Here is a 26,982-nt window from a genome sequence, read left to right on the forward strand (position 1 = left end):
TGTGCGCACCAAAATTATTACTTCCTGCTGCCAAACAGGCACTTGTAGAGAAAAGCTATAAAAGTAAGCTGATTGAATTAAATCAAAAAGACAATATGTCAGATAGATAATAAATATTTGTTAGTTAAGAGTGGGGTCAGGTTTTGTTGTGAACTGCCACAGAACTGAGAACGCCTTCTCCCATTGGAGACCATGTCCAAATGTCGGTTTGCTGCCCTGGAGCTAATGGGAGCCTGCTCCAGAGCGATTCAGTGCTCTGCTTCCCTTGAGTCAGACTTAATGGTGATGTTCCTTAAATGTGCTGCTTGCCTTAAGGAGGAGCAGAAGAAGAAGGAGAACCATTCCGAGAGCAGGCGCCAGTTCAAGGCTGAGCTGTCAGGGTCGAGCCGGGACTTCACGAACTCGCAGTTCCACATGCAGCACGGGCCCCATGCTCCACACCTGCTCCCACCCCACCACCAACAGCTGCTACACCCACATCACCGGGACCCCTACACTCAGCTCCACAAGAGGCCTTTCAACAATGCAGGTAAGGTCGTACGGAGGAACAGGTCCTTGACAGCCATCAAACGCCCCACTAAGGGAGAAAGTTGTTGCCGCTGCAGCCCTCCCTGCTCCACTCGTCATCTCCAAGAACATAAGCAATAGGAGCAGGAGTCGGCAGTCTGGCAAGTTGTGCCCACTCCGCCATTCTACAAGATGAAGGCTCCAATTACCTTCCCCCCCATGACAGGGGATTGAGTTCAGGAGTCGAGAGGTCATGTTAGAACTCTGCAAATCTCTGGTGAGACCCCACTTAGACCATTGTGTTCAGTTCTGGTCACCTCATTACAGGAAGGATGTGGAAGCTGTGGAGAGGGTGCAGAGGAGATTTACCAGGATGTTGCCTGGGTTAGAAAATATACAAGGTTAGCAGAGCTTGGACCTTTTAACAAGCCAATTGAAGGATGAGAGATATAGAGCTCTACAAATAGCCTGAATGTGCCTGAGATTGTCTGATCTTGGAAGCTAAATAAGGCTCAGGACTAGTCAGTATTTGGAGGCGAGACGGCTGAGGAACACCAGGCGTTTCTGTGAGGGGCGCTGGACAAAGTGGCATCTCTCTGCCTTTCAGTAGACAAAGTTAAATAATTTAATGTATGTTGCTTGACAATACATGGAACCTTTACAATATGCTGAGAGACACAGATAAGGTGGGCAGCAGTGCCTTTTCCCCAGTACAAGAAGAGCAAACATCAGAGGACATCGTACAAAATGAAGGGAGGGAGGTTTAGGGGAGACATCAGGGATACGATTTTTACACAGTGAATACTGTGGAGTAAAGAGCAACTGGTAGTAAAGGTAACTGTGAAACCGTCAGGCTGGGAAACGACTGTAGATCTGCTTTCATTCCTCAGGCTGTTCCAGGGGTGTCCTGCATTGTTGAGTCAGTTTTACAGTACCTTGACCATGAGGGCTCAGTTGTCCACCCAAGCTAGTTAGTTCCATTTGCCTGTGTCCCTTGCACTGCTTTCCATAACTGTTTAATGCATCTCATACCTTGACAAAGGACTCAGGCCCAAAATGGTTAAGTATCTTTTTATTTAATTTTTTTATATTAAAATTAACATTCAGTGCAGACAAACCTGTGCCACCCAATTGACCTCCAACCCTGGTACGTTTTGAACGGTTGGAGGAAACCGGAGCCCCTGGGGAAATTCCACGCAGACACGGGGAGAACGTACAAACTCCTTATAGACCACACGGGATTTGAACCCCGTTCCTGATCGCTGATAGTGACAGTATCAGTGTTACTGTGCCGCCTTTTGCCATGAGGAGCTACGGGACCTGCTGAGTTTCTCCAGCACTTTTATGCATTAGGCTACAATTGCGGTGACTGCAGACTTGTTTATTTCCATAACCGTTGCCTGTCCTGCCGAGTGTTTCCAACAATTACTGTTTTTATTTTGGAATGTTCATTTGCTGTTTAAATGTGTCTGTAGGAGGCTGTTGTGAACTCAGCATGTAATTAGCTAAAATCTACTCCGCTGAAGGCCCACCTCTCTCACGTTGTGCTTGCTGTAGATCGGGGAGACCGTCAGCGGGAACGGATGTACAACTACAGTAACTGTAACCAGCACTGGTCAGCTGACCGCCACCACCCGTATGACCAACATCGATACAAGGACCACCACTTTGGTGGCCGGCGGCCGCGCGGAGATCCCCACAGGAATTCTGGCAATTACCGGCCGAACAACGTTCACCGCAAGAGGCCATACAACCAGTATGGCAATGAGCGCGACCATCGAAGTCATCGGGATTATTACGACAGGTGATCCTTGTTCAGTCACTCATGGATGGTACATGTGGGGTTCTGGTGAGGCAGGTTCAGTCAAGGTGGCCCGTCATGACTTGACGTTACTTGTCACAGTGTGCCAGCAACAGGCAACTGGAAGACCAGGTCTCGGCAGAAGATCAGAGCAGAGATGGGCAGATGCTCAGGGATGATGCACATGGGATGATTGAGGAGAACACCTGGCAGGATGATGACCAGCAAGGTCAAAGGGAGCAAAAGCAAGGGAGCTCTGCAACCTAAACTACATACTATCCTGACTTGGAAATGTATTCACCGCCATTGGGTCAGAATCTTGGATCTCGAGGTCAACTTTGCCGTCACTACTTTGCAGACTATTGTGGGGAGGTGTATCTGGCCAAGTAGCGGTGTTAACTTGGGCACTCGTTCATGAGATGGCACCTGCTTGGGCAACATCTGTGGCTGATGTCCTAACAGGCAGGTGTTTGACAAGGCTAGGGTCACTTCACCAGGCATATGTTCACAAGGGAGGTCACAACGGGCAGATGTTCAGAGATTGTGCTCAACACAGTGGGCAAACAGCTGGCGCTGGACAGGTGGGAGGAGGGACCCAGCAGATGCATGATGGGAGGTGTTTCATTGAACCACAGCGATTGGCACATGATGGGTTAATGATCACATGGTCAGCTGGTAAATTTACAAGGGATACACCATGCAGAGATGTTCGTGATTTAGGAACAGGTCTGTGGTGACCTGGATCACACCCCACCCCTGTAGGCAAGTTCCAAACTTCAGACATGTGCATTTTTCCAAACCTTGGGCTCTGGGATTAAGAGGCCATTTCTACTTTTACATCTTAACATGAGTCTTGACCAAATTAGCAGGATCCACCTAAGCTTTTCAATACCTTGATGAAGGGGCTCAAGCAAAAACATTGGTTATGTATCTATCTCTGCTACATAAAGTACATGGTTTGACCTGCTGAGTTTCTCCAGCGTTTTGCTTTTACTTCAACCACGGTGTCTGCAAACCTTTATGTTTCACTTCTTGCCACCTAAGCTTCTGTTTGTTTCCCTTCCAGGCGCCATCAGGACATGAAACGCCGCAGGTCGGATGAATTTAGACCTCAGGACCACCACAGTTTAGGGCACCAACCAGACTTCCGCCGATTGCCTGACCACAGAGCTCCTGGGGCCTACCACAGTCAAGGGCCTTCTGAACACTATAGACCCTTTCACATGGGAAAGCCAGTGGAGCACAAAGCTCCCTCGTCAGACCATCGCTCGCCCCTCTCCCAGAAATCTCCGCATGATTCAAGATCCCCCCATGACCACAGGTCTCCCTTGGACCGCTCACTGGAACACAAGAACACTCCCGACTACAACTGGAACGTAAGGAAAACGTAGAGTCATTTCCAAGGGAAACTGCTCCACAGTTCTCTTATTATTGTGTTCAAACGGAGCCCTCACATTACCCCTATTCTCACAACACATCCAACAAACCAAGGAGAGATTACTACGTTACAAATGTGAAAAATTTGGGGAGTATGGGAGAGATTTGTGCCTGCTGGAACACAAGAACATGCACAGTTGGACGAAGGGCAGTGTCAAACCCATGCACAACTTGCATGGGCTCATCTGGAATCTTGGCCAGTCTGGGAGGGAAGGAGAAACTGGCTTGCGGGAGATGACGACTCCTGCATTGCAGGCAATGATTTTAGCCGACTGTTTTTAAAAAGAACCCTCAAGCAGGGTATCGGCAGAGGGTGCGTTTCGGAAGGAAAGCATCCTGTCTTCTGTCAGCCTTGCCTGTCCACGCTCCCTGCCAATCCACTTCTGCGTTCTATCCTAAATGTGTGTGACAAACGCTCTCTCTGTGCTCAGTGGTGTTGGGAAAATCGGTCCTTTTTCTAAAAGAGAGTTCCAAAATCCGTGGGTGAACTTGCTTGCAAATCCCCTGCCCGCGAAGGCAGCAGGGACAGTGTTGAGGCGGAGGGAGTGGTGATGTGTGTGTGCCACTCCATCCTCTGGCAGTGACGTAACTTGTCCGAGGTAAACCAAAAAAAAAACAAGGCAGAAAGGAAGCAACAAGTTCTTAAATTCTTCCGTAGTCGAGGGTTTAGTGCCTCAATAGAACAGAAGAGCAGTGTGGGCAAGGGCATCAGCACTTTGTACTCAGTCGCAATGCACCTTTTACTGATGTTTCAATCTACCTTTAGAATGTAGTGTCTTTATTTGCAACAAAAGTATTCGCATTTCACCTGCACAAGAATCAAAAGGAGTATCAGTGTCTTGAATCTACAGCCAGTCTTCAATTATACCATAATGCTGAGTTTTTCTGCCGCAGACACTCACAACGTAAGCACTTTGTTCCGTTCCCTTCGCTTCACACTGCCTGTTCCCAGCCTCCTTCCACAGCTGTTTGTGTGGATCACTTAATCCTCACTGTAAAATGACTTATTTTTTTACAACTTTGTTCTGACCTGTGTTTGATAGGAGGGGTTTAAAGAAATAATGTAATTGCTTTTTTTAAAAAAAAAAGAAAAGTTGAGACTGAGCTGGAGAAAGAAGATTGATTAATCGGAAGAGAATTGTAGGTTCTGCTTGCTTGGTTACGAGGGACATATGGCCAAAGCAGCTGACGGTCTTGAGATTATCAGTGTTCAAACTCTCTGCGCTCCCGGACCCGGAGGTTGCCCTGAATGTCGTTCCTTTTCAGTGTTTTCGACCAAGGAGAAAGTGAAGTTTCACATTGTTGTGGCCCTGCCATTCCCCGCTCATGTCCCTGCCTCCATCATTTTATCCTTGACTGCACATTCACTCGCATCCATGCCTTGAATTCACAACCATCCCACTCACCAAATCAATCACTTGCAAATGGTTAATGGCTGGGAGCATTTTGCTTAACAAGCCAATTGAATTTATTTGGAAATAAGAGGAACTTCTCAGGTTTAGGTTTCTTCCTGAAACAGTAAAATGCCGGAAGCACGGACTGCGTCATTGAGGAGAGTAACATGCAGCTTTTCAGATCGGGGACCCGCCCTCCAAATCGGAAAAACACGAAAGTAAGTGCGTTTTCAGTGATGGAAAGAATAAAAGGGGGTGCGAGAGCATGAGGGCCAAAGTTGTCATGGCAACAGTTAATTTGGAAAGAAGGCGATTGCTGACAGAACCAAGTAAATGAATTGGAAAGGAAAGGTGCAGCCTCGTGGAAAGAAGGAAGGGTGGGTGCCTTAAATCATCGGATTCATCATTGTTGACAAAGGGTTACAACGTAATCCAAAGGAAGGTGTGTTACATGGGGCAGTGCTGTTCCGGCACTGGCAACCGGGGTTCGAGACCGGAGCTGTCTGTAAGGAGTTTGTACGTTCTCCCCGTGAGTGTGAGTGTGTTTCCTCCCCCTCCCCCCCCCCCCCCCGAGTGCTCTGATTTCCTCCCACTGTTCAAAATCTACCAGGGGTGTAGGTCAATCGATTGTCATAGTCAGCGCAGGCTCATGGGCCAGAAGGGCCTGTTACTGTGCTGTATGTCTAAATTAAACAGGAAAGACTTCAGATGCTATGATTTAGTGCAATACACAAAAGTGCTGGAGAAACTCAGCAGGTCATGCCTCATCGAGAATATATTTGTGTCTTGCAAAGCAAGATGAAGTGACTTCCCTCCAAGTTACCCATTCACGCACTTCCACTCCACAGAGACATTTATCTGGTGCATGGTTTTAATCTGAGACATCAACTCTTCCTCCAGATTAATAAGATGATATGTTTATACTTTCTGCTATTTATCTGGAGGTTTGTCTTTGCTCCATTCGGTTCTCTTTCAAATGCTTTTAGTGAATTAAATCATTCCTTATCTGGACACTGATGCACTAACAAGCCCTGGAATCTTAGTTGTTTACTAGTGTTTCATCTTAATGAGGTATAGCTCAATCTGCTCCCTTCTTTCCTCCAGGAGTAAATCCAGACAATAGGACAAACACATGAAATAGAACTGAATATACGTGGAAAGTTAGGCAGATGGACTTCATCAAATCGCACCGTAAACAACAGACCCTCCTTCCCAGATTGTAAATTGGATTATGAAACTCCAAATTTTAAAGTAAGTGTACAGCTAGTGAACGCCAAAATTTGATCTGGTCTGCTGACTAACTGTTGTTGCCAAGGTTAAGCTTCAATAATGAACCCATCAGCCAATGTCACCGATAGAAGGGAAGATGACAAACGTTGTACCTATGTTTAATGCAACGTTATTACTATCACCAGTGACCCAGATTTGAATCCGGTGCTGTCTATAAGGAGTTGGTACATTCTCCCTGGGCGTGGGTTTCCTTCAGGCTCTCCAGATTACTCTCATCCTTCAAATCATACGGGGGAGGGGGGTGTTGGAGGTCAATTGGGGTATTTGGGTGAACAGGCCAGCAGGGCTTGCTACTGGGCGGATGGTCTAAATTTTAAAAAGAATTTAACGACAACTCACTGTCTTGCATGTAATGTGTTTTCTGCTGCTAATGGTCATCACCCTGCCATAGTGAGGAGGTAGTCCATGCTACCTGAAATCGTTGGGCAAGGCAGCAAGCACATTTATGAATGGCACTGCTTAATATCATTGTTTAATGTAATACCATCGCATTACTTTTGGCTCTCGCTAGAATTGAATACCTTCTGAGTGGTTAACTTTAAATGCAAAGTGTTGGAGACTTTGAAGCTAAAGGATTGATGGTCCCAGACCAGTTGAAGTGCTTTTCATTTTGGACCCATCCACCTTCCCTCAAGGCTCCACTTTGCTCCACCTCTGACATAGGGCACGGCACGTCAATGTGGGTGCATTGCCGGTTGGGAATGTACTCCCCCTCCCCCATCACCGGTCTTCATGTTCTGCGTTGAGCACTCTGGCCAAAGTGACCTGTTTCCCTTGGTGACAGGCTGTGCCTGGCTCCAGCTGTGTTATGTGAACTGCAGCCATTCCATGTCAGGCTGTGCTCAGCACCACAAGCTGCTCCTCTCTGTCCTTCCACTGGGTCATTGACCAGGGGCAACCAGACACATCTTCCAGGGATTTGGGGGGCTTACCAGTTTCTGCTTATTGAATTGAAGGTGCATTGAGCTTCCCTCTGAATATAATCTTAAATCACAGGCCAAAGTAGTACCCCACACTACCGGGCCTGTTAAGTAAATGTTGAGTGCAGAGACCCAGACTGGATCATGCATGGAGATTGGCACAGAGCTCTAAGATGTCCTGTTTCTGCTTGAGACCAGGATAAACCACATGTATGGAAGCCAATGTTGTGAACATCGTTAATCAAGGACATATCGGGGTGGGGGGGGGGGGGGGGGGGGCAGTGTATGTGTCTCGAATAGAAGTTAGATTGGTTTGTAATAACTGACATTTGCCCAATATTCTCAATACAGCATTAAAATCAAACTGACTAAAGAGACCAAGGCGCTAACTGGGTGGGGGTTCAGGCCTAGGTCTCAGCCTTGTGGCATTTACAGCAGAATCTGCTGATAAACGTGTGTGGGGTGAACCGACAGTGCATGGAAGAATGCTCAGAACCTCCAAATCATTGTTGTGACCTCTCTCTACCTGCTGTGTGAGTTAATGAGGTCTGATAGGGATCAGAGGAACCCTTTCAAAGGTCCTGCAAAATTGATCACTTAAAAGCCAAACTGAACTGGCTTGCCATGGTGTAGAAGGCTCGATATGATCTTTCTGTGAACGTGAACAACCATGTTTGCTACTGCACTGGTGTCCCCCTCTTCCACACAACAGTTCTGGGCTGACTCCTTCACAAGCTGCATCCATGTGTCAGACATGATGTGAAGCAATGACAAGAATGTAATTCCCCCTCCCCCCCCACCATTTTACATTTTTACGGACATTTTTTAACGGCTTAAGCCCCAGTGAGAATGGTGGAGATGTCTGTAATGGAAGAGGACAAAAAAAAATCAGCTGCCAAGTCCCACGTATTTTTTGTTTTTGCTGAAATGGTACAGTTTCTGTAAAATTTATGTGGACTTTTTAAATGACTTTAAAGAAAAGTAAATATTAATTTATATTTGTGAAAAGGCCACTGTTAGTGCATTTTGGTGTAAATACTTTGTTTATAGTACGTATTAAATTTTCCTACACCTTAACTGAGTGTTGGTTATTCATTACAGAGGAGTTTCTGTTTTATGGTTTATGTGAGGATAATGGGACCCCAGATGATCTAACATCTAATCGTTAATTTTACAAGGAAAAATGCCTCAAGGCAGTGGTTCTCAACCTTTTTCTTTCCACTCACATCCCAGTTTAAGTAATCCTTATGCCATAGGTGCAAGGGATTGCTTAAAGTGGGATGTGGGTGGAAAGAAAAAGTTTGAAAACCACTATTTTAATCGTACTTAATTGACTCGTTATGTGTACGGTTTCAGAACTCCATAGGAAATGGGCCAAAAACTTTTTCCTCAAGCAAAATATTTCAGTAACAATTGGGTCTAGAACGATGATTCTCCACTTTCCCTTCCCACTCATATCCCACCTAAGGAAATCCCTTACTAATCACAGAGCACTTAAGACATAGGGATTACTTAAAGTGTGATGTGAATGGAAAGAAAAGGTTTGAGAACCACTGCCCCTTGGAGTTATCGGGGTCAATGTTAGAGGTAGGTGTTGAGGTGTTTAGTAAAGAATCTGAGGATTTGGGAAGGAATTCTAAAGCTTTCTGGCTGTGTGGGTAGGTTGGGCCGGCAGTGGGAGAATTTTGCCACTAATATGGCATGACCCGTTTCCTACATAATCCTTTATCCCCTTGGTGTCTAGAAATCCCTCTGAGTAAACTCAGCAGCTGAGTTCCTGAGGACCTCCTGGGTAGAGAGATGCAAAGACTGCTCACCTTTCGAAGAAATTTCTCATCTCTTAAAGGCAAGTACAGCCTGAGGGAACAATGTTCTCTGTTCCTCGGTAGAAAGCACACAGATACACACCATTAGACCTAATTAGAATTATTATCACAAAATATGGTGTTTTGTGCCAGCATCATAAAGCAAACATTCATATTATAACCATCTTACAACATTATAAAAAAAATAACAGTCCATAAAAAGTGGTTCATTGATTATTTGGGAATCTGATGGCAGCAGGCAAGAACACATAGGCAGCACAAGTATTCTGATGTCCAAATAAATTTGGTTCATCAATGCGGGTTGAGTACCCCGTACCCGAAATCCAATACGTTTTTTGTCCGTGGTCCTATAAGGTAATACATAATAAGAGTTCAAAAATCCTCAGAGAACAGGACATCTCGGATGGATAGAGTGAGCAGTTCCTTTGGTTGTTCAGCATTCTCACTTCCCGTGGAAAGAAGGGCCTAGCTCTTGTTATGATCCTGGTTTTAGATTCCAGTAAGAACTGTTGAGTTTTAGTGAGCTCTTTTCTCATTCTAAACTCAAGAACTCGATCTTTGTCACACCATCTAGTGAATCCTTGCTGCCCTCCCTCTCTGGTCAGGTATTGGGTAAAGAGACCAAAATTATTTTAGATGTAACTCACCAAAATCTTGTGTAATGGCTTCCTTAATCCTGCTCTTAATCCTCCAGTAATAAAAGTGGAGATGATCAAGATCTGGGGGGAGGGGGGGCTGTTGGGCCAGGAGAGGTTACAGAGATCGGGAGATGAGGTGGGAAAGACTGCTGAGATTTGTAATTTAAACTTGAGCCATAGCATCTGCACAGGTGATGAGCAAAATTGATGATATGAGTTCAAGGTATGAACTGGAGTTTAATGCAAGGTGCTACTGGGAAGGGACATCGCTAGGCAGGACACCTGATGGATGCCTCCAGTGTTGCACCAATGCAAGGGTGTTGATGTCTGGCCACTAGTTGCAGGTGGCTAGTAGGAGTGAGCTTGCTTGCTTCCCTTCAAAGAGCAAGAAAACACCAGCTGCCCTCCCCCTCCCAGCCCCTACTGAGTTACTGACCTAAGAAAATGCATGAGGAAGGATGAATACCACAGCATAGAGGAGGCCATTGAACCTTGTCCTAACAGCTGGGAGCTTTAATGGATTGTTTGAATCCTCAGCCTTAGAAGACAACAGCATAGTGCAGGCCTTTTGGCCTTCAATGTTATGCCGACCCATATATTTCCTTTAAAAAAAATTAAACCCTCCCTATCCTGTGCGAGTCTAAGACACTTAAATGCCCCTAATGTTTCAACCTTCATCCCTGGAAAGGCATTCCAGGCACACTACTATGTAAAAATAACCTTACCCCTGATGTCTCCCTTAAAAACTTCCCACTCTCCACTTTGTACATATGTCCTCTGGTGTTTGCTACCCCTGCCCTGGGAAACAGGTGCTGACTGTCCACCCTATCTATGCCTCTCACAATCTTGTAGATCTCTCTCCTCCTCCTACGCTCCAAAGAGAAAAGTCCCAGCTCTGCTAACCTTTCCTCATGAGACTTATTTTCCAATGCAGGCGACATCCCGGTAAATCTCTGCACCCTCTCCATGGCTCAGCTGGCAGACCAACAACTTAAAGGTGGCAGGTTATTGAGGTCGATCTTGTGGCACGTCAAGGTGAGTTCTGAATCCAGGATAACTTGAGTGTCGAGTGAAACATGAAAAGTCTGAAGACACTGACTAGTAAGCACACAGAAATGTTGGAGGAACTCAGTCGGGCTATGTGATTTTACCTTGAGTGACACTCCAGTTGTATCTCTGGCAGCTCCTTGAGGTCACTTTCAAGTTGGTTCTGTGCTGGAAGTGATGGACAACATCTCTGGAAGCTTGAGAGAATAATGAGCTGTGGGAGAAATTCCCTGGGGTGTGCAGCGTTTGGGCTGCCTGACCCACTGGATTCCTGCAGCAGCTCCTGGTTCTACCTTCAAACCTGTATTTGATGCTTAGACAAAGACGGGTGGTTTGATCTGTCGGTTTCTCCTCAGACTGTTAGAATCACGGTCCAAGAGGAGATGAATCAGCAACCAGTGTTCATTCACTGAACCCTGCAGAAAAACGTGGGGAGGTCAAGGACACGGCTGCACCACACCACAGCAGGAGAGCCCCACAACTCCAGTGACCGCTGGTGCAGGCGGCGTGGATTGTCATCTTCTCCCTGAGATTACGCGGGTTTCTCCCTGCACCCTAATGTGCAGATTGATATGCGTAAATTACCCCTGACGTGCAGGTGAGAATCTGGTGGGCAGTCAATGAGAATGTGAGGAGAGTGAAATGGAGTTGGTGTAAGATTCATGTTAATGGATTCTTGGTGGTCAGGGCTGAAGATCCTGCTTCTGTACTACAAGACTGACTCCATTTGAGCCCCACTAAGGTTAAAGGTTCTTTTTATTGTCACATACTAATGCATTAAACTGTAACATGTATGAGATACGTCGACTTTTGTCTGCCGTCGAGTCGCCATGAGCCCATGTCCCAAACAATAGGAGAAAGGGAAGCGAGAGCCCCTTCAGAGGCCCCGAGTGTCCATGCATTTGCCTCCAGCCCTCCCGCGGCCTCTGTTTAATCTGATCCCTGTTCAATCCATTTGCCATCTGAGCTCCAGATCCAAACCTCCAACATGATCAGCTACCTTACCACTTTGCTAAAATAACTGCATGTACTGCTGTTCAATTCATTTGACACCGAAAACAGTCCCTTAAGCAAGGTGAGGGGTAGGAGGTCATGTGTGTTGAAGGTTTTGTGTTGACAAAGGGTAAATCTTGTCCTTGTTAGTGCCTCCGACATCCAAGGATCACAACACGAAGGCAGCTGCAAAGTTTCAGGGCAGCTCAGTTGGTAGAGCCACTGCCTCGCGACACCAGAGACCCGGGTTAAATCCTGACCTTGGGTGCTGCTGGTGTGGAGTTTGCATGCTCTCCTTTGAGTGTTTCCTTTGGGTGATCCAGTTTCCTTCTACATGCCAAAGTTGTGTGTGAATTGGTTGCTGTAAATAAGAAGGCGAGTGGCAGAATCTGGGGGGAGTTGATGAGAATGTGGAGTTAATGTTGGATTAGTGTAAATGGCTATACTCGATGGGCCAAAGGACTGTCTCTGTGCTGTATTCCTCCATGTCCATGTCTATGTAGCATGAGCTTGGCATTAAGATTCCTTCAGGTCCACGACAGGCAATAAGTCGTCCTTCGCCGAGGCACCCCCTCGTCTTCACAGTTACAAGGTAACTGAGAATGTCATCCAAGGACGACATGGAGTCCTCAGCAATGTCAAAGCAGCGCTTCATGGTGATGACATGGAAAGCCCAGGGAGGTCAGGAGATGAGGTTGGAGGAGTGGCCTGGTGGTCGGTGACTAGTGGAGGGCCACAAAGATCTGTTCTGGGATCCTTTGCTCTTTGTGCTTTTTTTTAAATGACCTGGATGAACAAGTGGAAGGATGGGTCAGTAAGATTTCAGATAATACGAAGGTTGAAGGAGTTGTGGATGGAGCTGAAAGTTGAAGGTTGCAGGAGGATATTAAATAGGATGCAGAGTTGGGCGGAAAAGTGGCAGATAGGAGTTCGAATGGGTAAGTGTGAGGAGATGCATTTTGGAAGGACAAATCAGAAGACTGAGTACAAGGTTAATGGTTACTTAAGGGTGTGGATGAACAGAAATACCTTGGGGTTCAAATTCATACATCTCTCAAGGTCACCGCACAGGTTGATAGGATAGGCCCATGGGATTCTGGGATTCATTAATAGGGGCATTAAATTTAGGAGTAGAGAGATCATGTTGCAACTCTACAAATCTCTGGTGAGAACAAACTCAGAATATTGTGTTCAGTTCTGGTCACCTCATTATCGGAAGGATGTGGAAGCTATGGAGAGGGTGCAGAGGAGATTTACCAGGATGTTGTCTGGATTGGGAAATAAATCTTATGAGGCAAGTTCAACAGAGCTGGGACTTTTCACTTTGGAGCGTAGAAGGATGAGAGGAGAAGATAGAGATCGTCAAGATTATGAGAGGCATAGACAGGGTGGACGGCCAGTATCTGTTTCTCATGGCAGAAAACCAAACACCAGAGGACACGTGTACAAAGTGAAAGGAGGGAAGTTTAGGGGAGACATCAGGGGTAATTTTTTTATGCATTGAGTGCTGGGGGCCTGGAAGGCCTTGCCAAGGATTGTGGTGGAGGCTGAAACATTGGGGGCATTTAAGAGACTCTTAGACAGGCACATGGATGGAAAACAAAATAGAGGGTTATGGGGTAGGGAGGGTTTAATACTCTTTTTTGGTAAAGAATATATGGGTTGGCACAACATCGAGGGCCAGAGGACCTGTACTGAGCTATATTGTTCTGTTCTATGAGCTAGGATGTGGAAAAAGGGCTGGGGTGAGGTGTACAATAGGCAACCCGTGTTCTTGGGCGGTGGGTGTTTCTAGAGGAGTCCCGTCATGCAAAGCCTCGTCACCTACACAAGCAGCAAGAAACATGAGCTGATTATAAGCATTATTTGCTCTCGCCATAATTTCCATGAGAGCCAAACTTAGTCCATATTTTCAAGTTAAGTTTATTGTGATCTGATTGCACAAGTACAACCTGACAAAACCGTGTTCTCCGGTCCTCGGTGCAAAACATGCAGACACACGACCAGTGTTCATATTTCTTGGCAGTGATTTTTGATGATTTCCATTGTGTGAACGAGCATGTATTGAATCTGCCAAGTGCTGAGGGAGGAGATCTGGTTTAGCAGAGGTACATGTGCAGGTGCTAAGGTTGAGAGGGGTGGGAGGCGGGCACAACACTTTGGGATTGCCACAGGAGACAACAGGACAGCTGTGCGATGGAACCTGCTTCAGGTGAAGGGAGGGCTGGCACGTGGCAATGACAAGGACAGCAGAGCTTGTTTTAGGAGGGCAACAGCTTTGTGGAAAGTTAGGACGTCAAACTGGAGGCAGGGGATGTTTCTAATGAGGGAGGGAGGAGCAGTGTGCAAGCAGGCGGCCTTGTTTCGGAGTAAAGGGCCGTGCAATTGGGATGAATAGAATCCTAAAGCATAGAAGGCCCTACTGTGAGAAATTACATTGGGGGCTGACTTTAACACTAGAGCCCTTCGAGACGTGGTCAGGACAAATGTCTTTTCCGAGTTTCCAGAGCCTCTAGAATTCTTGCAGAGACCCAAGCGGAACATGTCGTTAACTCTGTTCCAGACAGGTAGATTTTTGAAGTATAAGGGATCAACGGTTCAGAGTTGAGACGAGAAAGTGGAGTTTGAAGCCAGATCATGGGGAGGCTGGGAGGGGTAAGGATTGAATGGTTGGAATTTGTACTTCTGTGAAAAGTATTGCACTGAGGTTTAAGTGTAAAACCCAAAAGTCTGCAGATACCGTGAAGGAAGATACAAACAAGACGCTGGAGAAACTCAGCAGTACTTTATACAGCTAAGACCGATACATAACCAACATTTCAGACCTGAGTTTTTCATCAAGGTGTGAGCAAAATGTCGACAGGCGCCCCAACAAAATGGTTGGGGAGGAGGGGCATTTAAACTGAGATTAGGGAACAGTTGCAATGAGCTAGTCCTGGGTTCAGTCTGGAGAATTGTCCCAGAGTTCCTGACAACACTAACCAATGCAGGCACAAAGTCAAATCTGGGCAGAGCAAGAATTAGAAGGCACAAATGTGCTGGAGAAACTCAGCAGGTTGCTCCAAGGGCTGAGGCCTGAAATATTGGTTACCCGCGACTTCCTATAGATCAGCCATTCTCAACAGGGTCCTTCAGTTTCCCAACCCCAGGGGGTGGGGGACAGCACATTTAAGTAAAAGCCTTGTTTTCTTTTTACCTCACATATAAGAAATATTTTTAATGTCATTTTATGTAGTCAGTAGGAGAAAAGTACAGAAGAAATCAAAACTTGACTTCATTGCAGGGAAGGGGGCCCATAAACTTTGAGCAGAGACCTAAGGGTGCCAGAGCTGGAAAAAAAGTTTGAGAGTGGCTGCTGTAGATGCCACATGACCTGCCGAGTTTCTTCAGCACTGCAGCCTCACCCTCTGCAGACTAACCTGCACGCGGCATCTTTCACCTAATTCCGTTGGGGAAGAGATCCAGGAGGATCAGGCTGAGGAGCAGCTTCTTCCCACGGGCAGTGAGAACGACCAAAGGACCTGCTCAGGCTGACCCTCCGAGACTCTACTATTCATGAAACAATATTTGTTTATGTGAACACTTGTCCTGCGTATGTTTTGTTTGTCTGTATGTGTCTGCGTGTTTTGCAACGAAGAATGCAGTTTTGTCGAGGGTTGTACTTGGACAATCAGATGACAATAAACTAGACATTTATTCCAGGTGTCACCTGCTATTCTGAACACCAGAGAGCAGCATTGCTTCATTTTCTGCAGTGGCCCTGAATCTCATCCATCAGTAAATGTAAAGTCTGTCTTCAGGATTATAAATACTCATCACGGGAATCTCAAATGCCAGGCTTTATGAGTCAGACTTTTTTTTGCAGAGTGCAATGGAAAAAAGTTAGTTTCTCAGCATCAGAGGGATTGCTGGGTTGCAGAGTGAATACCCGGTAGTCGGAGGGTGAAGATTCCTTGTCTGTCTGTCTGACTGATCTGGGCTGATGCAGGTCTCTGAGGGCTGCTAGATTTCTGTCCTTAGCACAACAGTCACCCATCACTGTTTGAAACCCTCTCACCCAGTGTGCCCCACAAGCCCCTTCAACCATCACCCTGTGACCCCAACACCCCTCATCCCCCTTCAATTGTACTCACCTTGTCTCTCTTCACCTTCCTCTCATCCTGCGAGCTCCCTTCATCCCTCAACCCCCTCATGTGCCCCATCCTTGTCCCCTTCCATTCAGGGTCATTCTCATCTCGCGCTACATATACAACCAGACAAAACAGGATTTCTCCAGACCACGGTGCACATATACACATATAGCAACAGCTCAAAATAATCATATGTACAATAAATTATTTACAAAAGGAAACCACTGAGTCTTTTCCCTCCCTTTCTTCCATTTCATATATTTCCATCACTTGTTACATTCGATCCCATTATCACCCCTGTTACACCTTGTCACTTCTCCCCACTGTTGTTTGAAGGATGTCCCTTCGGTCTCAACCCCTCAATGCCCAGTAATGGGAGGACTCTAGACTGCGGTCCTTCCCTACAGCACCCTGCCTGTGCCAAGTCTCAGTGCATCCATCAACATATACCCCTGCAGCCTGGAATGTGCCACTCAGCAGGATTCCTTCACCAACACCCAGGTTTCGGCAAACAAAAGTGCGTCTTTCACTGAGTTAATGGTCTTCCAGCAGTTCTGGGTGTTGGACTCTGTGCATGTCCCCAGGAATAGCCTGTAGATCAGAGAGTCTCTGTTATTCTGGGGATGAACTGTGACACACTTAGCGAATCTGCATTCAACAAAGAGGTGGGCACTTGTCTCCACTCCACTGTAGTCTGAGCTGAGATAGACTCAATGGGCCAGTTAACCTCTGCCATCAGTAAATGAGACATAGTATCATGAATATTAGATGAAATTAATATCACACCTTCCCCCCCCCCCCACCAAAATCAGTTGTGGGAGAAAAATAATGGCCAGGATATCAAAATTCAAAACACCCTGCAGATGTTGGAAATGTGAAATAAAAAAATACTGGAAAGATTCAGCAGATCAGGCAGTTTGTTCAGAGAAAGAAAAAGCTATCGTTCAGGTTGCACGTTACTGGAAATTTGGGACTGCGCTGAAGGGTCTCCACTTTTGCCCCAGAACACAGTAAATGCCGAAGGAACTCAGCCGGTCTCGCAACATCCATTGGAAGTAAAAATACGTAACCGACGTTTCGGGCCTTTGCCCTTCTTCGAGGTATGAGTGAAAAGCAGGCGGGAGCCTGAATTAAAGGCTGGGGAGAAGGAAAGAAAGGGTGGTGGGGAAGGAAAATGGATCAACAGACAAAAGGGGTGAATTGGATTTGGACAAGAGAGAGGAAAGGTGAAGAAATACCTTGAACTTAAATTGTCTAACCCAGGGTTTCCCAAACAGTTCTGTGGAAAGCGTAGGGGTTCCGCGGAAGAAGCGACAGGGAGTAATAACAATCTACTCGTTTTTCTTTAAATTACTTATTACCTCTAATTTAATTCAATTTGTTTCTGGGATGGCAGCGAACATTAAGTTATTGTGTCCCCTCCCACCCACCTGCAGCATTAGTGTCACTGGAGGGTTGTGGACTGCACCGGGTGACACCATCGGAGGGAAGGGGTTGTCACCAAAATTAATCACATAGTTTCATCTCCACGCGCGTTTGACTGAAATGCTGGAGGGAGTGGGAAGTGTGACAGTGGTGGATGGAGGTGTCCATGGCCCACAAGTGAGTTCTCGGATGGAAGCTTGTGCCCCGCCCCACCCACCCCAATGCCCCCAATCACATCTATTCTGATGCCGACTCTGGGGGTTCCACAAGAGGGTTCAGTGAGCTCAAAAGTTTGGGAAGCCCTGGTCTAACCAAAAGAGCTGCTCAGGGCCAAACTCATTCATCAAATATTAAGAACCATCATCATTTTTTAAAAATCTTATGATCACATTAGAAATGAATCCAAAATTCTTTTTTGAAAAAGTCCCATAATTGGCATTTAAGGTCTGTCCTTTTTTTTAAGCAGATGTTTAAACGTTTAAATTCCTTCCCCTGCTGGTTTTCAGCCTTAATTCTCACGCCTTCCTGTTCTTTGCTTATTGAAGAAGGGCTCAGGCCTGAAACGTCGGTAATATATCTTTATCTCCTGTGGACGCTGTGAGACCTGCTGAGTTCCCCCAGCACTTTTGCTATGATCCCAATGTCCACAGACCATAACTTTCTCTGACATGCTCCTTTATCTCTGGAGTGGAATTTGAATGCAAACCCTGCAGTCAGGAATTCTCCCTCTCTCAGCCCTACTCAATCCATAAACTACGAAGTGGGGAATTCAATACCAAATAATGTTTTGAGATGAAAGAATTGCCATGTTCAATTACTGTACAGGGACCTCCAGTCCCTTTTATACAGCTACTGCTGGTGCAGTGAAATAGGAGCCAGGCCTTCTGATGTCCACAGCTCAGCAGAATTGCTAATGCTATTTGAACTCGGGATGGTATTGATATAACCCTCTGGTCCATCAATCAAACTGTGAGAAAGCAGCGGTACAAGGATCAACTCATCAGTCTAAAAATACACCACGCTGAGTGTTCTGTCAGCGGCAGATTTCTTGGTGTCCTGTTGATTCACTGACATCTAAAGAGCGGGGACACTTTTGGTCAGTGTAGCGTTTAGCACAACACTTTTACAACACCTGGAACCCAAGTTTCAATCTTCCTCTGGAAGGTTTGTAGTTCTCCCTGTGACCTGCGTGGGCTTCCTCCCACCCTCCAAAACATACAGGGGTTGGTGGGTTAATTGGGTAGCACAGGTTTCAAGGGCCTTCTACAGTGCCACATTGTTGAAGTTAAACATGGTACCCACTCATCACAGTAGCATTAAACCATTCCCCCCCCAGAACGGGTTAAAGACTAGGCAATGGCAGTTCAATACTTGCATTGATTCTTCACTTCAACCCCATGGTTACTCTGTGAAAGTATCACCTTGGGAGGTGACAATACAGCTGTAATCCATCCAGCTGTGGGGGAGCACGGAAGTCTACAGACGCTGTGATTGTAGTAAAAACACAGTAAATGATGCAGGAACCCAGCTGGTCTCACAGCAACCATAAAAGGTAGAGATATATTACCATCACTTCAAGCCTGAGCCCTTCTTCAAGGTATAAGGAAAAGGTAGTCTGAATAAAAGACTGGGAGAGATGTCCAGTTGTGAAACAGTCTCCGATGACTCATTGTTCACACTCCTCCCACTGGAATCCATCAGTGCTGGCCAACTATTGTTGGACACTGACATGAGAGGCATCAGATGCTGAGTACAAATGAAAATCAGCGGCAAAACATTTTAAGTCAGTTGAACTAACGCAATGGGTCAGCATTATTATGCAATTAAACACGTTAAAATAACTTCCTACGTGATGCAGCAAATCTGAAATTATCTTTGTATTCAGCTTGAAGCTATCTAATTTTTTTTTCAGGAAACAAATCTTGAAAAAAAAAGTTTTGACCCATGTATTCTACCACGTACTTTTACATTAGGTGTTATTTACAGGTATTTACAATACCTGCTCTAACCAAGCTGACAGACTCTACAAAGGAAACTTCACACTACGCAGTGAATATTTCTATAGGGAATAGAGGCTCCAGGAGCTCTGGAGGTGAATCCACGGACACCCAGTGACTCTGAACAGACTCTCTTTCTCTAGTACTGCACCGGCCGACACTAATGAAGACAGTTTGTCCGCCTTGCAGCAGGATGAAGGGAATTTCATGTAATATTACGTGTCAGCACTATTACATGACAATAAAGGAATCCCATTACTGTGAACAGTTTCCTTCAGCTCAGCACCAACGTTCACCACCTTAAGAGGCAAAAGAGAAGCCACAGATTGAATCACAAACTCTTAATCCAAAATTTTACTCATAGTTTTCTCAATAATAAATAATTTACATTATATACAAGCAGGGAACTCCTGCTGAATTTATACATAGAAAATGGAGTCATTTCCTATATTCCCTCACCCCACCCTCCCCGAACAGAAACATCAAGTTCCATGCCACGCGTTCCTTGGGCACTGCTCTACCCACCTACTAATCTCAACAAGTCAAACAAAGCAAAACTACAGTCACTGTTAAAACCATCACATCACGACCAAAATAAAGTGCCATTCCACCAAAGCTCTCTTCAAGGGGTGCCGTGGGCACGCCAATTGACACGGCAAGCAATAAAAGCCAAAAGGGGCAGTGGGGAGGAACGAGAGGCCTCGCCTGGGCTCGTCCTGGTCTGCCCCGTGGTGCCCGACTAGACGAAGGCCAATAACGGGCTGTTTACAGACATCAACACCACACCGGGAGGCCGAAACTCCAAAGATCTGCTTTTGCAAATCTTGTTTTTCCCTTAAATGTCAAAAATAATGCAACCAATGTAACATTTTGTTGGGGTTAAAAATCAGACATTAATATTTAAAGAAATATTACATTACTTCATATGTACAATCACAAATTTTCACCAAAAGTCTCCATATATTATATCAACAAATATAAATTACACCCAACCATATAAAATGCTGCATTTACAGTGGTGCCAACACCATACCATGCAGTTGAACTCCACACCAAGAACCCTGATCACACCAGTACACTCTGTTGTCCGCATAAAGTGCCTTCAGGCCAAGGGGGAGTGGTGGGGGGGGGGGGGGGTGGAGAGGGGAATGGGGAATAGCATCGCTTTATTTGCAGGCTCTTGCTTGGATGTTGGCGAGACTTCATCAGAGACCTTTCACATTTAAGGTTGTGTTTGTTGCTCTGGCCTTACATCGCGACGGATCGTGAAGTGGCTCAGGGTCCTGAGGCCCAGGCAGGACTCCTGCTCCTGAGCGACACCCATGGAGCTGTGCTTAAACTGCGTTAGCCAAAGCCCAGGCAGAGGAGGGGGCTGAGTGAGGAATGCAGGCTCACCCTCCAGTTTCCTGGCTCGCCTTTCCCAGCCCCCAAGCAATGGAGCTATCTTGTACCCAAGTAAAACACCCAAAGGCAAGCAGCGAACAGGTTAAAGATGGAGGTAACACTAAATGAGTGGTGTAAAATATCCCAGGTTATGTTTAGGAGGTTAAACCAAGCAGTAATGGCCACTGTAAATTTTCAATTGATTATACTCATTAGACTTGGCTCTAACTCTGCCAACTCGAATGATTTATGATTAGGGTCTTGGGCACTGGATTTTTAAATCTTGGAGCAGTTCACTCTGACACTCCTCGTGAAGAATCTGAATCTAGGGTCAATATTGAGAGTCTGTTTCACACTAATACTCTCAAAATGGGGATCTTCTCAATGCCAGCGTGCAGGATTGGACTGCGACACAAACCAGGTCAAAGCTGCTCCTTGCAGCAGCCTTCAACCCAGACAGGAGGGCGTTCGCCTGTTTAAAATGCGTTAACGTCACTTTTAGCAGAATTTTCCAAAGACCCTTTTTGGAAATTCGCCCCCCCACCCCCTCCTTTCCACCTCGTCTGCTGTGACCTTTGAAGATCGACTGCTAGGTCAGACTAGAACAGGAGCTGTGATGCTCATTAATAAATTATATAAAACAAGTGTGTCTCGTTTTATATACATCATAAAGTCTGTTAAACCCGTCATCCTAAAGGTGAGCGCCTAGGGTCAAGTCCAACAGCACCGGACCCTGTCCCGTCAACACGCACACAAAAACATACATACAAAACCCACACATTCGTGTATCGACATTAACTACAAAGACATTCATCCACACATTTACTTGCACCTGGCGTGTGCACACGCACAGAATTCCTCCACCACCATAGCTATAAATGAACATTTGATTACATCATTAATAGATTGTTCAAAGGGTTTGCAGCAGGTTAATGTCCTAATTATGGTGGGGAGGCTTTTTTTTTTGCTTCAAGAGCAATCTGGTAGTTTTCCCAGCAGTGATCGGTCAACAACAGACGCTAGGTAGGTGCCATCAAAACTACTTCTTTGTCTCAGTCGAGACTAACTGTTGAATTTCAGAGACTTAAATCCCTCCTGCCGAAACAGCCAAACTTGGTACGGATTCCGTGATTCAACAAAATACTGTGCAGTGCAACTGGCGACAGAGCCTTCAGGGGAATGTTGGGAAGGGAAAACCTCGTCATTGTGCAAGACCTTCCCTTACTCTGCCTGTCGTTTGCAACATATGTGTGATGATGTAACGGGGGCGGGGGGTCTATTATACTGACCTATGGCTACTGGCTATGTCTGTAGAGATGCTCCACCTGACTGGTATAACAAATGGAGATGCTTCCCATTGGCCAGTTAGTGGTGGTTATAATCTGTTAATAAAAGCTCAGTATTAGTCCATCTCTATGGCATATCAATTTTATTAACAGACTTTCAATCATGGATACTTCCCTGAAACCTAGAAGACTCGAGATAGATCAAGATGCCACCCGAGCTGGAGAAATTTTTTGAAGCATCTCCATCTGTTATACCAGAAGGGTAGAGTATCTCTACAGCCATAGCCGATAGCAAGCAGTCAGTATAATACACCCCCCCCCCCCCCATTACTTCATCGCAATGTGTCCTTCCACACCCCGTAGCAAGGAGGGAAACGAGAGAGATGGCAGCTGCTGGTAAAGTGAAGCAATGCACAAAATGCTGTAGGAACTCAGCAGGTCAGGCAGTATCAGTGGGAGTGGATCTGAAGGGTTTCGGGCTGAAATGCTGACCTTCCACGGACACTGCCTGACATCCGGAGTTTCTCCAGTGTTGTGTACATGTTGCTGCAGCAAGCATTGCTTCCCTGGAGACAAGAGAGCATACCCCTTCTTTATCTGAGCTCTGAGGAATTGCAGACCCCCTGATGAAGAGATCAAACTGAAGAGGTGGTGGACGGAATAAGAGCCAGAGAGGACACCAAATTTAACCCTGGATGCGCTGCAATGCAACAAGGAGTGAAATGGGAAAAGTTAACCCCTTGGATCCCATGCAGCCCAGCTCCTAATGGAACAACAATCCAAACAACAAGCTGACAACCAGAGTCCTTTGTCTACCACGACACTGCCTTTGCCATTAGTGGATTACCTGGCCAATTTAGAAGAATGGAGTCGGGTGTCCAAAGTAATTCAGCTTCAGAGCAATGCAGCCAGGCATGGGGCTAACACCAGCAGTGTGCAGCTCAAGAAAGGCCAGGAAACCATCCAATGGAAATGATGACCAATTCAGGCACCAATGACATGTATAAGAGAACATGGTCCCAGTGCAATGCGTAAACACACATGACTTGGTGGACAGATGATGCACTGATGGTCATTTTAGGCAATCTGGAGCCAGCTGTGACATCTGGAGTTTGACCTTAACACCTCTGGATTGGGAGAGAGAGTGAAAAATAACAGGCAGGGACTGGATTCCACTGGCTGGGCACTGGACAGAGAGGGTAAAATCAGGGCACTGTGAAGCCCTTGATTTATATGTTGCCCCCAAGAAGAATATTAGCTAGACTGCCACCAAAATCCAAAGCCAGGCTCAGTGATTGGCAGGGATTTGATGCAGCCAAAACTCATGGAAAAGTCTGCCTCTGGCTAGTTTCCCTCTACAGCAGGGCAGGGTATCAATCTGTAGGGGGGAGGAATGAGAGTGGGGAGGGGTCCAGTGTTCTACCACTAACTTTCCAGTGCCAGGAATACAGTAAAGTGCAAAGAGGCAATCTACACACTGGGTTCCTCTTCCGTTCCACCAGGGAGGAAGAGGTGGATGGACTTGGAATCCTGACAGAGCCAGGATTTCATTGGGAAGAGTAAACCGTAACCTCCACGCGCAGCCACCAGTGAACCCTGGCAACGCCCTCCGGTGTAAACTCTGCGGCCAGCACTCCACCTGAACATGGAGTCGACAGTAAGCCACCACTGTCACGGCTGCGATGCGGGCATGGGTGCTCTCATTCTTCCACAGCCTGCCGCACGTGCGGGAACAGGGTGTTACAGACGGGGAAACAGGGCAGAGAGAGAAAAGCAGGGCAACAGGAAGAACAACAATAAAACAAGCATATATTTTTTCCCCGGGAAGTAATAGTGGCACTAGCTATAGATGTGGCAGGGTGAAGCACAAGCAGAGGAGTGACCACAGGTGTACAATGGCGAGACTGCCATGGCTGGGTGACCCAGTGGCAGAGTTTCCTGGTGGGTGTTCTACAGTCCTCTGATAAATGTGGAACTTGTCCTTGTTTGAGTGCAGGTTCTTTGCGTCCTGCAGGGCGTAGTAAGCCGCCAGGGTGAAGTTCGTGTCTCCGGTGGTCAAGAGGTCAAAAACGCAGGCCCAAAAGTAAAGGTCCTCCACGGGCAGTTTCTCCTTACACTTGGCTGCAGCGGACTCATGCGTGAAGGCCTCGTGGGGGACCCGGGCGCCGCCTGGCTGTGGCAGGCGCCAGTCCATGCGCTCATTGGTGGGGCAGCCACGCAGGCACAGCTGCAGGCCCTGGTTGTCCTCAAAAGAGTTCATCACCTCCTCCGGCATCCTGATGGCAAAGGTCAGGTAGCGGCCCACCTGCCGCACCGCGATAGTCGTGCCGATGTACTGGGCCTCGATCTCCACATGCTGACCCGCCACCTTCTCCGTCACCCTCAGGCTGCTGGCGCCGGGTTTCTCGCCGCCATTCCGAGAGCCGTCGACAAAGGCTGCCGGGAGGTCTTCCACTTCCGCCTGGTAGACCTTCTGGTCAACACACGTCTGGAAACTCTTGAAGATGATCGTAAGCTGTAGAGAGAGAGAGAGAGAGAGAGAGAGAGAGAGGTCGGAGGAGAGGGGAGGAAGAGTGTGGGTAGAGAAAGGTGGAGGAGACAGGAAAGGGAGGGAGGGAGGGGAAAGAGAGGGGTCAGTGGGGGGGAGGGGAGAGTGGGTGAAAGAGGGAGGAAGAGTGAGGAGGTAGAGTGGGAGAGGGTGAGGGGACAGAGTGTGTGGGAGGTATAGAGAGAGAGAGAGAGAGAGAGATGAATTTTTTTATCCAAATTATCTCAGCACCCTCCAGATATCTTTGGACCCCTGCATTGTGCCGTGCGACCAAAGCAATAGTTCCAGACTCATCAAACTAACTGCAGAGACCCAGGGCTGTAGTAAACTATAAAGGAATTCAGAAGGACATTCTTTATCCATCTGAACCACGAGCACAGGGGGCTTGTGAATTGTGCAGATGTATTTCAGAGAAGGCTGGACAACTATTGGAGGGAGAAAGGAAGGAAAGGTTTGGTTGAAAAATGAAGGTGGGAGTCCAACAGAATGAGAATGAGCCCTTCAGCCCATCGAGTCTTCATTTAGCATCACACATCCAGCCACACTTTGGTTTCCCCGCATTTCCATCATTTACCCCCAGAGTCATCCACTCTCCTGCATATCAAGGGCAATCAACCCTCCAACCTGAACGTGGGCAGAAACCAGAACACCTGCAATCACAGGGAGAGTGTGCAAACTCCACAAAGACAGCATCCGGCACTGCTGGAGCTGTGGGTTCAGAAGCTCTGCCAGTCCTGCCACTGTAGAGGGGGAAGATAGATGGAGGCTGGAATGCAGCAGAACTGCCTAGATGGGCCGATATTCAACCAACAATCCCAAATGATTTTCAGGTAGTTATTTGTTTTTTTTTTAAATTTCTGATTGGATGCCAATTGTATTTCATTGGGCTAAAGTTGAATCTAATCTAATCTAGAGAGCGAGTCAATGTTCTCCCTTGCCCTCAATGTTGAATACAGTTAAACCCCCGTTATCCGAAATTCAAGCAACCAGCAAAGAAATTGTGGAAAATAGGTAAAAAATTACAAGGTTTAAAATTGGCGCCCGGTAACAGTTTGTTTGGCAATCATTCAACACACAGTCTCAAGCAACCAGAAAATCCACTCATCTGCTATCTACCAAACCCCATAAATGCCGAATACCGAGTCGAGGTGGTGGATTCATTTTGCCACTGGCGGGATATTTGGTGTCACTATCAATGAGGGAATCTCTCGACCCTTGCTCACTGAAGTTCAAAGACATTCCGCAGCCTATGCCAACCTCAGAAAGCCAATTACTTCTCCAAGTCCTCCAGATTAGACCATGTTGACTCTGGAGTTCAACAGGCCAAAGTCTGCAGCATTAAAGGGAATCTGTGAGGACTAATGTAAACCGGACAGGCCTTTTGATCATTTCCAAATGTAATCACTCTACCAAAGTCACGCCTTTAGCTGCCAAATCCTATGGTCTAGAGTTCCCAACGTAAACCTCTCTATTTACAGAAGATAGTGGGAGAGCCAGAAAACATGTTGAAACAGACTTGAGGAATTCTTCCAGCTAACAACCAATCGTTTGTGAATGGAAGTGCAAAATGCATCGGAAAGAGATGGCCAATTGAACAAGGCACAAATCGGCAGAAGACCAGGGTACAATCAAGACTGCAGAGGAGATTTACAGAGATGTTACTAGGGGTGGTGAGATGGGGCAATGTAGAATTTGGTCAGGATGATGGGAGATTTAACAAAGGCATGCAAAATTGCGAGGCAGAGTGAATGAGGATTCAAGGAGTGGAGTCTTTGACAAGGGGGCACTGACTTAAAATGGCAAAGGATTAGTGAGTCATTGAGGACGTGGCTCCATGCACAGAAGCCCATTAGAGGCATCTCTAAATGCATTTATGTAAAGTACCTGTATGTGCTGTAACCTGCACCTATGCTCTACACAGCGTGTACGAATGTTAGCAATAACTTATTAGTCTGCTCGCAGAACACAGAACATTACAGCAAAGTACAGGCCCTTCAGTATTGTCCCAACTCTACTAGGCGTTTGTAACAAATAAACCTAAGCTACATGGATTGGGACTGGGCAATTGGGATACTTGTAAAGGACGTTTCTCAGCTAGAGTGAGCAATGTGGATGAGACTGTAAATTTCTACAATCTACTGGCATATCAAATCTTGAACAGTTTTGATCATTTATCATTTTCTGGATCAAGTTAAAATGGAAACAATCCTGGTCCAAATACTGTAAAACCATGAAACTGGAGAAACTCAGGAGGTCAAACAGTTTACTTTATGTAGCAAAGATAAAGATACAAAGCCAACGTTTCGGGCTTGAGCCTTTCATCAGGGTAGGAGCAAATTTAGGCAATGGTTGGGGGGAGG

General features: G+C 46.4%; 2 protein-coding genes across 15 annotated transcripts in view; one reads left to right on the forward strand and one right to left on the reverse strand.

Moving 5' to 3' along the window:
• Positions 1 to 7,622, forward strand: part of chd2 (chromodomain helicase DNA binding protein 2) — a 112,393-nt gene extending 104,771 nt beyond the window's left edge. For 9 of the 13 annotated variants that reach the window (XM_069912166.1, XM_069912165.1, XM_069912167.1 and 6 more), the window contains 3 exons: positions 316 to 529; positions 2,065 to 2,311; positions 3,375 to 5,485. In XM_069912166.1, coding sequence (XP_069768267.1) covers positions 316 to 529; positions 2,065 to 2,311; positions 3,375 to 3,699 — 786 coding nt within the window. In that variant the 3' untranslated portion in view covers positions 3,700 to 5,485. Of the gene's footprint in view, positions 1 to 315; positions 530 to 2,064; positions 2,312 to 3,374; positions 5,486 to 6,243 lie in introns of those variants that run through there. The other 4 variants (XR_011349011.1, XM_069912168.1, XR_011349013.1 and 1 more) reach the window with 4 other exon arrangements.
• Positions 7,623 to 16,505: 8,883 nt separating this feature from the next.
• rgma (repulsive guidance molecule BMP co-receptor a) overlaps positions 16,506 to 26,982 on the reverse strand; it is a 44,903-nt gene continuing 34,426 nt past the window's right edge. Inside the window, exons 4-5 of one of the 2 annotated variants that reach the window (XR_011349014.1) lie at positions 22,078 to 24,589; positions 16,506 to 16,574 (exon numbers count right to left, since the gene is read on the reverse strand). Coding sequence is in view for 1 of the 2 variants with exons in the window: in XM_069912176.1 (XP_069768277.1) it covers positions 23,918 to 24,589 (672 nt within the window). In the remaining variant the exon portion in view is untranslated. Of the gene's footprint in view, positions 16,575 to 19,751; positions 24,590 to 26,982 lie in introns of those variants that run through there. The other variant, XM_069912176.1, reaches the window with a different exon arrangement.

This window comes from Narcine bancroftii, chromosome 14, assembly GCF_036971445.1.
Source record: "Narcine bancroftii isolate sNarBan1 chromosome 14, sNarBan1.hap1, whole genome shotgun sequence".
Classification (NCBI taxonomy): Eukaryota; Metazoa; Chordata; class Chondrichthyes; order Torpediniformes; family Narcinidae; genus Narcine; species Narcine bancroftii.